At 41.0% G+C, this 11,146-nt stretch overlaps 1 protein-coding gene across 4 annotated transcripts in view; it reads right to left on the bottom strand.

Annotated features, from left to right (window-relative positions):
• Positions 1-1,276: 1,276 nt before the first annotated feature.
• RPS6KC1 (ribosomal protein S6 kinase C1) overlaps positions 1,277-11,146 on the bottom strand; it is an 85,317-nt gene continuing 75,447 nt past the window's right edge. For all 4 annotated transcript variants that reach the window (XM_012572382.5, XM_072927547.1, XM_072927546.1 and 1 more), the window contains 3 exons: positions 7,772-7,854; positions 6,966-7,061; positions 1,277-3,881 (listed from right to left, as the gene is read on the bottom strand). In XM_012572382.5, coding sequence (XP_012427836.4) covers positions 3,771-3,881; positions 6,966-7,061; positions 7,772-7,854 — 290 coding nt within the window. In that variant the 3' untranslated portion in view covers positions 1,277-3,770. The remainder of the gene's footprint in view (positions 3,882-6,965; positions 7,062-7,771; positions 7,855-11,146) is intronic.

Genomic DNA, 11,146 nt, shown 5'->3' with positions numbered 1-11,146 from the left:
GGGACAAGTCACGGAGGGGAGGGAATGGGCGACATCCAACAAGGCTGCTGCACCAAACCAATCCCCCACACCAAACTTCTCAGGGCCTGCAAAAAGCTGTGGGGCTCTGATTGGTGTCTCAGGACGCACACAGAGCTGAGGGCTGGCTGCCAGAGGTGCTGCTGACTGGGGGAGGACATTGGGTGCCTGGCCACAGGACAGCACATGCCAGGGCCCAGGAAATGGCCCCTCACATGGAGCACAGGACCAGGCAGCAGCCAGGAGCTACAGCACTCAGCTGACAGCACAGCCCTCACAGAAAGCACAAACCCAACGAAACTAACAATTGTGCTTTTTCATTTTATTGCTGAAATCCCTACCATAAATCTCACCACAGAGGAAGTTTCTGTTTCTCCAGCTTCCTACTCAGTGTCCTTGAGAAAACAAATGATACCACACTCAAAATAAAAAAAAAAATCCCATAGTGGTTTACTTCACACTTCCCTGTACCTTGTTATGCTGAGTGCTTTATTTAGAGAGGGCTGACCTCCCCAGCCTTCTTCATCCCAGTGCCCTTCGCTGCGGGGACACACCAAGGAACAGGTTAGCACTGGAGAGAGGAGCCGGGTGGATGTTCCGGCGCAGGTAACCCTGCCAACTCAGCATCCCAAAGGTGTGCCCAGAGTCAGCGTGACAGTGACTGCTGTCTGCGAGGTGATTTTCACAGGAGACACAGGAGCTGTGCTACAAGAACAGAAGCTGTGAATACAGCCATTCAAAGTTATGTCCCTTGTATTTCATGAGATGCAGTTTCTCCAATAGGTCTGGGCGGGGGCCCAAGCCTTACCTCATGGCAGTTCTACCCAAGGCAAGACTGCAAACATTTTGTATCCCAGTTTTTCTTAGTAGGACACAAAGAATATTACAGGGTGGTTCAACAGGGTGCAAAGAATTACCACTTTGAGATGCCCCAAGTATGTAATCTGCTGTACCTGAACATCCACAGGAGAATAGGAAAATCTATACTTTTATTTTACCATGTTTTACATAGACTGTAGCTAATTCTTGTGGGGAAAAAAGGCTCTAAATTGTTTTAATGCTAGCTATTGGTGTAACAGAAAGAAGTGGGAATAAACAGTCATCCAAATGGAGATGTGCATCACAGGGCTTTGTAACAGGCACCAAAAAGTGGGTACCTAGAGCATCTCAACTCATTAAAGCAAAGAACAAAAAGCACTGATCGGGTAAGGTCAGTCTTCAAGAACTAAATGTGAAGTTCAGAAAGCCAAGGTCTGTATTAGGTTTGAAAGGTTTTGTTTATTAAAGGAATACATGTAAACACCAATACAACATAATACATGTTCAAGGAAAAAAAATAAAAATAGAAGCAAGATTGGTTTTGTGCAATTAACTCCAGACCATGCTTCTCTTGACAAACAATTATCTGAGTCAGTGGTAATGTTACAAATATTTGTAGCTCTCAAAAGCTCATTTCTGGCAAGTCATATTGCCATTCCTTCTACTCTTCATGATCTAGATTTCCTCACTACTAACATACTTGACAAAAAAATACGTTGGGGCCAATAATTAAACCAAATGCTTTGCAGTGAGAATGACTGATAATCTGGTTTCTGCCAGAACAGGGTTCTCCTGCTGCTGCTCTCAGAAACCAGCTTGTGCTCCCGTGCTATCTTATCCTGCCTTTGCTCACGAGCACAACTTGAACACAACAGCATTTTGAAGTAACATGGAAAATACTTTTTTGTACAGTTATCACCAGGCAAATGTGATGGGACAGATCAACACAGGCAGTGGCATTATGTGGTGGCTGGGCTAGAGAGCCCCAGGGAGGGAGTCAGGTGGCCGAGGGGAGGGAGGCTTTCCTTGAGCAGCGAGCCCTCTCCAAAGTCACAGCCAGGGCAGTGCTGGAAGGAAGCTCGGGATCAGCTTGGTCTCTGCATTAGAGATTTCCGACCCGCTCGGCACAGGAAGTTGTTCCTGTGGCTCACCTGAGGGAGTTCCTGTTATGAAGCCAGAGGGTGGTGGGTTGCAACGCAGCTTCTGCGAGTGATGTAATCTTGGACGGCACTGGGTAGGCAGTGATACCAGTGACCTGCTTACAGCCTGCAGTGTTGTGACAGCCCCTCTGCTGGCCTGGCGATCACAAGAAAGGGAAGAAGAAAAAAAAGAAGAGGGGAGTGGAATAATTTTTAAAGGAAAAAAAAAGTTTCCAGATTTCCTTTGTTTAAGTGAAGCATTTTCCTTTTCCACTTTATTTGAATACATCGACCTGGTGTCTAACAGATGGAGACTGTACAGATGCACTTTTGGGAGTACCCATAAAATACACTGCTAAAATACAAATGGAAGGATACCTTTTTTTTTTTTTTTTGAGTTGTAAATTCAATAATCGTTGCTGTCACCTCACTTTCCCAAAGGAATTTGCCCTTTGTTCTCCGGATAAAGCTGGGCAGAAGAAGAAAAGGGGGGGGGAAAAGAGTGCAAGCAAAGGAAATATTTAGGAAAAAACCCATTGATACATACTCTGTACATTGCAGTGTACAGCGTTTGTACATCAGGAACCCATATAGGCATAGCTGCTTAGCAGCACTCAGCAAAATATTCTGCATGTCTTATATTCTTCTCCCATTCTCCAGACATTTCTAGCAAACAAACAGGTCAGCTAATTGGCTCCTGCCCAAGTCTTACCCACTAGGGTTTGCTAAGAGATGTCACTTAGTCATTTGGCATGAGCAAATCCCAGGCTTCTTCCTGTTCAAGCAGCAGAGTGGGTGAAGGCTTTCTTTGATTTATTAAGACTATTAACAAGCAAACAGGGGAGTTCAGAAGCTTCCTCAAGCACAAGAACACGAGCAGAAAGGTTTCTTTCCTGAAGTAGCAGCTAAAAATAGGACACTTAGAGGAAGTAAAGTTCATTAAGTGATAAAGCAGTGGCTGCAGCGATGAAAGAAGAATTTTTCCTTTTTTATTTATATATTTATTTAGTGTTATGTGTTCTTGCTCCTTATTAGAGTGCTAAAGCAGTGTTTATCCAGCTGAGGAAAAGAAGATTTCCCTTTCTGTAGTGACTTTAACATGTAGCTCATCAAATACAATAGTCAAGAGTTTTAAACAGACATTGCCAGCCAACAAAGTACAACATTTGACAGCATTATTTGCCTTTTAAATGCTCTTTCCAGAATGGGAAATGATATGCTATTTTCAAGACACATTCCACAGTATTATGCAACAGCTTTCTTAATTTTTAATGGATATATTACTTTTAATGTGTCAACTTTTGCATAAAGCATTTTAGTATTTTATTTAGTATTTTCTTTAGCATATACCATTAATAAATTATTTGCTTTTTCCTTCCCTACCCCCCCAAGAGCTGCACTTAGTATTGGGAAATGGTCTATTGACACAATAAAAAAATACTTTCAACTGGCACAGTCTGTAGACACTTCCATCGCCAGACAAAGCACCAGGAGGACATTCCTGCCCCTGCTAATCTGGCAGTGCCAAACATGCTGCCCAGGAGTTGCCTCACAAACTTTCCTTTGATGAAAGGACTCGCACACATGAAGCAAGCAGCTGTGGTAGAAATAAGCCAGCACCCTGTACAACCAGTGATTCCTGTTAAAAGTGTTCACTTTTGGCTCCGTTGCTCCAGCATCCTTTAGCCATTACATCCAAGTGGTTTGAGACATCCAAAGGAAGCGTGTCAGGGTGCTCCTGTGCCAGAGAAACTTGTCCAGTTGACCTGAGTTTGTTCAGAGGGCACGTGTCTCTCATCTCTGCAGATCTGCCCATTCTATAAGGGCGAAAAATGGATGAGATTTGATGTCTTCAACACCACCAACACCAGCACCAAGACGCTCCGCAGGATTAAACTGCAAAAGCTTGACATAAAAGAAAAAAACACATGATTCAGTGAGTAAGAACAAAAACAACTGCTTAAAAGTTCCAGAAAGGTCTAAGGTAAGGGACATCCTACTGTTTTCCTGCTCTATGAATTACTTTCAAGAGTGCAAAAGCATACTTGAAATTCCTAAAATCCAGTAAATGGAAGAAGACTCTCTTTTCCTTGAGTATCAGTCTTACAGTCTTCAGAGACTACTGATCACAGCATGCAATTCCCTGAAGCACTGCACACTGGGACTTCATTTTAAGTGTAACCTCATTTTAAAAAGAGACAGCAGCAGCCAGAGCCTGCATCAGTAGAACTCTGGACGCTGCGCTTGCTTCATGTTAACCTTTGCTCACACCACTGCGTTATGGCTACATCAGGGACAGTGGTCTGTAACTTTCCGTTTCATAAATTTTGAATTGGTCCTAAAATACCAGGATAACATAGCCAGCTCTCCATTTCCTAAAAAAAAAAAAAAAAAAAAAAAAAAAAAAAGTTTTAAAGAGTCCTACAAATGGCCTAAAACTGAAAAGTCAAAACCCCAGTGAAAGAAACAAAACAGCCTAATGGCTTCATGGAAATTTCCTGAAATTCAGCACCTCGTTTGCTTTTTAGTTGTACATCACATGCTGAATTCATGTGAAAAGGAAATCACAATATTTACATCTGTTTAAAGATACCAATCCATATAAAAGGGAATGCAAAGGTAAACTCCAAAGAGACTAATAAAGACGCACAAACATATTTTTCAGTTTTCAAGAAGTGTTTATACGCTATTCAAATACAGCCAGTACAAAGGCATGATCTCTTGCTTGCTTTTCTGCAACAGCTAATAGGATAACTTCTCCCAGTTGTCACTTGGAAAAATGTGTATTCATATCTTGATGCAGTCAACATCTAAGTGAGCCCACATCCATAAACATAGGAATGGCTCTGCTATTTGCAGGCAGTGTCACACAGTAAAAGTAGCTTGCTGACAGTGAACGGTGCTGCTCTGGTATCTCCCACAAGCCACAGATGCAGCCAGGGTGCATCTGCCTTCCCTGGAAATACAGGCAGCACCAGCACAGGGAAATCACATGTGGTCACTTATTTTCTGGAGTTTGTCTTTCTAGAATAACTTTAATCTCAGAAAACAAATGTAAACTGAAACAGACACCTATTGAAAACATTGCATATTTTGTTGGTAGTAGAACTTGAAGGTTCCTGAAAACAAAAACCTGAGTGCAAAATACCTAACCAACATCAAAAAACAACTTTATCTTTCAGCAGATATAAACAGATCTCTGTTTTTCAGATGCTGGCTAAATGAAGATGATGTTTACAATGAAGTCACCTGGACTGGAAGCCACAGCAGGAGACAACGCCTGACACAATTTTCTGTATAGCTGAACACTGATCGCCGAGAGTTACTCTGTGATGTTTTGACCTGTTTACCCTTGGCAGTGGGGGGAAGGAAAGTTGCAATGACAAATTGCTATCCATGCCAAGAGAGCTCTCTTCCTTTTCCTGACAAGGCTTCCTCAACAATGAATGGCAGCTTCCTTGGATAGTCACACAACAAAAATGTGATTTACTGCTTCATATAGCCAAACCTCCACCAGATAAGTCACCACCCTACACTACACAGCTTGATCTAACAGGCACTGGGGAGATTGTTCTCTCAATAGACATGGTCTTGTAGCACAGCTGTGAGTGGCAGAAATACATCTGCCACTTAAACCCACCAGTGGCAAAAGAGACATCCTTTGGCATATGTGAAAATAGGCAATATATTAGTCTACAGCAAAAAAAAAAAAAATCCGGCACTGGCAGGCACACATGGACTGGACGACTTCATTTGTCTTCTAGTCTTAAAGGGAGGAATTCCCTTCATTAAATGTGATTTTGCTTTCCTTCAGCTATTTGTTTCTTATAGCATCTGTGGATTAAGGTAAAAATTTGCTACCATCCAACTATATAAATGCAGATTATATAGAAATGGGATTTTTCTTCAGTCATTTCCTTTTCCACCTCTGCCAGACACGTACTTCCACCTTCAGTGACTTCATGTCACTTATTCAAAATAGGTGGTGTCCAAACATACAGTTCCATTTCCACTAATCCTTTCACAGTAACAGCACAGAAATCAATCATCTGTCACTGGGTCTTCTCACTCACTGAATTTTCAAAATCTGTTTCCTTTGTTTTCTTCAAGAAATACTTTGTCCACTCTGCTCTGTTCAAAACTGCGTCTAAGTCACGCCACTATTTATGTACCCACTAGCAAGATCCTCTTCAAAGCTGAACAGCATAATTCACATATATTGCTTCTTCTTTTCAAGTGGAACAGGTCAGATCTAGGCACCACTTCCACAGTTATGCCAAAATTAACTAGCAGGAAGATTGCACTAACTGAATTTCAAGACACTGTACTACATATTCAGTTATGACTACCTAAAGCTAAGAGTAAACTAAAACCACCAAACAGTACTATTCCCATTAATTTTAAAATGGTGTATCAGTCTGGAAGCTTGTCTATATTTTACAATTTTGCCTTTTGTCCAACCTACCCACTTATCTTCTGACTACAAAAGTCACTGGATTCACCATTTAAAGTACTTTTCTTAAAAAATGGCATCCAGAAGTTTCCTGGAATAGAGCTACACACTGTCAACCGCAGAGAGGTTGTAACTTCAAATCACTGCTACAGGTTTCATAGCACTTTGAGCTATTTTGCTGAATTGGCATCAGCATTTTTCACTTTAGTTCACGAAAAAATGTTTCCATGAACATTTAGGGCAGAATTCCTCAAATGTTCATGCATCACCAGCAGGTGTTTCCAAAGCATTTGCCAAACTTATTCTTTGAAGAAATGGCAAAGCACTCCAGTTTTCTACAGACCCAGCTGGCAGCACAAGTCAAAGTTTGCAAATGCAACAAGACAACTGGGCAAAACTCATCAGTGCTGACAAAAGAGTCATCCGCGTTCCTACCAGCAGCTTTCTGGTTTTACATTTACTTCACCAGAACAACTTAGGTAGGTAAGTATTTATCCCATCCACACATAGAGAAAACAAATTCTCCCCTCACCCACCTGCTGAATCAGTGATTTGGCCTCCTTTGATACATGGTCTGGTATATTCAAAGAAGTATGAGTGTTTATTCCTGATGGATGGCACTCAACCAGAGACTGGAGAAGAAAAGGAAAGAGGGAAAAAATAAATCAAAGTAGGAAGGCATATTTATTAATTTCAAAATTGCAGTGTTGGATTATCTCCTACTAGTCATGCAAATTTAACACACAAAGCCAAAATTCAGTGTTTCCTAGTATGAAGTACTGGTTCTGGGAGGAATGGCTACAGGTGCTGATGAGCTCCCTGAGACAGAGCTTTAGAACATTAACATCTTAAGGCCTCTGTTTTATTGCTCACATTTGAAGAGGCTGGGAATTTGCTGGAGTTTGTATTCTTTGTGCAGAGCTGTCAACCCATCACCAGTTTGATTTGTCCGAGCATTCTTTGTCTCAAAATACTGAATTAATGTGTAATATATGGCTTCTACACAGTTTCAGGAAATAGTACTGGAAGCATTAGGGCAAAAGTTTTGTACAGGTACATGGAATGTTAGAAAAATTGGACTCCACTGTAGCTAAGAGGGCAGCATTGTTTTGGTTATTTTTTTTTTAGTCCTTAGTTTGGTACAGCTCTATTAAGTTGTTCTGCTGAAGGCTGAACATGTTTTGTTTCTCTGGTCCCATGCAGACTAAGCAAATTGAGAGTGCTCAAGTTGGCAAAGCTCATCAGAGAAAGACAATCAAGGGAATCACACCAGGGCACACCGCTGATAAGAAACTACTGGCCAAGAAGTCACTTTTATTGAGTCACTTGCCCCCAGCCCTACCTTTCCAGTGAGGAGTTCAAAAAGAATGGCACCCAGGCTCCACCAGTCACAGGCTTCTGTCTCTTCTAGGATAGCACCAACCTCTAAACATGAGACATTTCAATTAATATTAAAAAGGTCAGTTACACCTTCAAAATTAACATATATTTACAAGGTGACTGTTTAATGCTGACAAAACATATACTAAATACCACAGAGCTTTCATTATGCCTGCAATTTCGTTAGCCCTTTAGCCACCTACAGATTGCATTGTTCAAGCACAGCAACACCATACATTTCATGCATAATTTGTCTTTTCCATGCATACATAGGCACTTTCGAGGCTTGTAGGCATTACAGTTATGATTTTTCTATTCTGGACAAAACTGAACAATGACACACAGTAAAGCAAAGCATATTAAGAGAATTTACCATGGCCAGAAGAGCTGGACAGGTCAGAGTGGCCTAAAACATCCAGGAGAGCAGCACAAGGGTGGGTGCAGTAGTCTACTGCATGTCTTAGTTTTGCCTTTGAGGGTAGGATTTGTCTCAAGGCTAACCCACACCCTTTACTGGGATCCCTACGGGAGGCTTTTCACAATGGTCTCACAGAGAGATAGTAAATCTGCTTCCCACAGCATAACCACAGCCAGCAACTGTGTATGGCTACAGCCCAGCCCAAACTGTACATTGGTATGAAGTTGTTTCCCCCTGCATCCAACCCAACACTGCTACTGCTGCACAGGCACAAGGGACAGCAGGGAGGGGAGACAGGGGTGACAGTCCCTGGCCATACACACACACCTATTCAGTAGCATGATGCATGCAAAAAAACTTGGCCTTCACTGACTCAGGCTTTAAACTACAAAAACTATTAAATACAAACACACGACACTGTCTGCTCTAAAACAGGCAGAAAAACAGATTGCAATGAAGATGAAATCTTCATTTTGACTGTCAAAAAACTGCAGAAGCTGCACTAAAATAGCTTTGGTGGCAAAAGCCACACCAGCTCCCCAGCAGAGGACAACAATTAGCATACAGTCACATAGCTGTTGCTGTGAAAAGCAGTACAGCATGGGCAGAAAAATCCTGCTCATCATTTTATAGAGCTTAGCATGAGCATGGCCAAGGAGAGCTCCAGATGAGTCCCAGCCCAGGGTCAGGGAGAGGGAGGCGTCACCTCAGAGCTCCCCAGAGGCAGGGAAGCACAGCCACGCTGAGCTCAGGGATGTGCAGATGCCACACAAGCTGGAAGAGGCTCAGCACCTCACAGAACTAAGCTCAGGCTGCTGTTGCAAGAGCAAGAAGGAAGGATGGCTCAGACTTTGTTTCTTGAGGTAGCACATCCCTCACACTGAAAAGCTGCCTACATTTAACAGCCTTGGAATAACCAATATGTCACTATAAGGGGCCACACATCAGAATTTATTCCACTCCTTACAGATTAATGCTCCTATCAGCATCAAGAAACTTTTACAAAGATGTAACAGCAACCACATGAGGAACCGTATCAGGATAGTTACATGAATTTTTAAAATGTTGTAAGATCCCATGCAAGCACCCCAATGAAGTTGAAATTACTGTAAATTGAGATAATTTGTGTAAAAACCAAAATGTGTTCTTGCAATTAACTTTAAAGTCCTTCAGAAAGGCAGAGCTTCTAGGTAGCTAACCTTAAAAAAAAAAAAAAAAAAAGAAAAAAAAACCCCAAACAAACAAAACCACAAACCAAAAAAAAAAACCACCAAAACCAAAGTTGGGCCTTTCCACACAAACCAGCTGGTGAAAGGTTTTCACCACTGAAACCTACTAAATAGAAATGCCTTTTCAGTTCAAGGGAGCTTTCTTTCCAACAAGTGAAGATCTTTATTTCTAAATTAAATTACACACTTATTACAGATTAAGGACAGCAAAGCCAAGAATTAATAAGACTGACTACTACATTCTCAGTTCCATTAACTATCCCATATTGACACGCCATTTTTCCCAAAGGCGTTCAGTGGGAATGGGTCTTATGAGTTACAGCCCAACTGAAAAAAAAAAAAATTACCTAAATGTGAAAAAAATACATCATTCAGAGCACAGGGAAAAGAAATTATACCCAAAAAAAAATTTGCTCAGTTTTGGTGTTATTTTCCTTTATGCTGGCAATCAGAGATGCTGATCCAATTCCCTAAAGAACCAAAGTTACACTGCCTTCTTTCACACAACTGTTCATTACAGGCAGTAGCACTGATGAAGAAAATGGACATATATAGAATAAGAGTCAAAAAGCAAACCAGAATCCACTTCCTCAAAATCCAAGCTCATATTTTCAACTGGACAAACACTTTCAATACATGCCAAAACAAATGCCACTGCAGTTCTCTGACAAGAGCAGCACTGAACTGTTCCATCCACTTTTGGCCATGACCAAAATGACACAAGTGGAATAAATTAAGAACAGGCAACTAACACAGATTTCTTCCAGAGCTGAAGGACTTTCCTGGGTTCTCATGCACAAGCAGAAGCTGCATAACAAGTCATCTGAACCACACAGAACACAAAATGGAAAACTCAGCTGAGGGCAACACCTGAGTCCCCTTCTTTACAAAAACTAAATTTTAGCTCAACTTTTTTCCTATTATGCAATGTCTACCTTCCAGCTGCTTTCCCTAGGTTCCAAAGTTTCCTTATTTCAGGTTAAAATAAATGTTTTCCTTAAAAAAAAAATTTAAAAAATCACTGTGTACACTACAAATAAACATGTTGTTTATATTTCCTTCCTTTGAACAGGTCTCATGACTTCTGATGAATACTGATCATAATAAGGCCAGGACACCACATCAATATTGCTGCATTTTATTTTGACTAAACATCATGGGAAAATTTAGAAACTGTAGATTATGAAGTGCTTTTGAGGGACACAGAGTAGCTGGCTAATGTAATATACCACAGAGGGCATATGCTTTTTTTAAAGCTTCAATACTGCAATAAATCTGAACTACAATATCTGCCTTCACTAAGAAAACATTTTCATCTCAATCCATCAGCAAAGTAATTTAGACAATAAATGGTAGTGACACATAAGCTTAAGTGAATAACATGGGGATATTTGTGCCAAATCTTTCCTCCATGAACCTTGAAATGAAGGACCTTACCCGGATTTGAACAAAAATAAACACGTGTACACATGTACACTGTGTTTGGGCTTCTAGGACTGGCAGAAAAACACATTCCTATCATCTTCTGATAGAAAATCAGAGAAATAATAAAGAAGAGTGAAAAAAAGTCAATAGCTCTTCCAACTTTACTGCAATTTCATTAAAGAGAGAGCTTTCCTCTTTCTCCCTTCCCAAAGCATGGCCATGACATGCAGCACCATGAAGCACAAGTCAACAGGAATGCTAAATT

Source organism: Taeniopygia guttata, chromosome 3 (genome assembly GCF_048771995.1).
Source record: "Taeniopygia guttata chromosome 3, bTaeGut7.mat, whole genome shotgun sequence".
In the NCBI taxonomy this organism is placed as follows: Eukaryota; Metazoa; Chordata; class Aves; order Passeriformes; family Estrildidae; genus Taeniopygia; species Taeniopygia guttata.
Note: the sequence above shows the minus strand (reverse complement) of the source record. Positions and strands in the feature narration are given on the sequence as shown.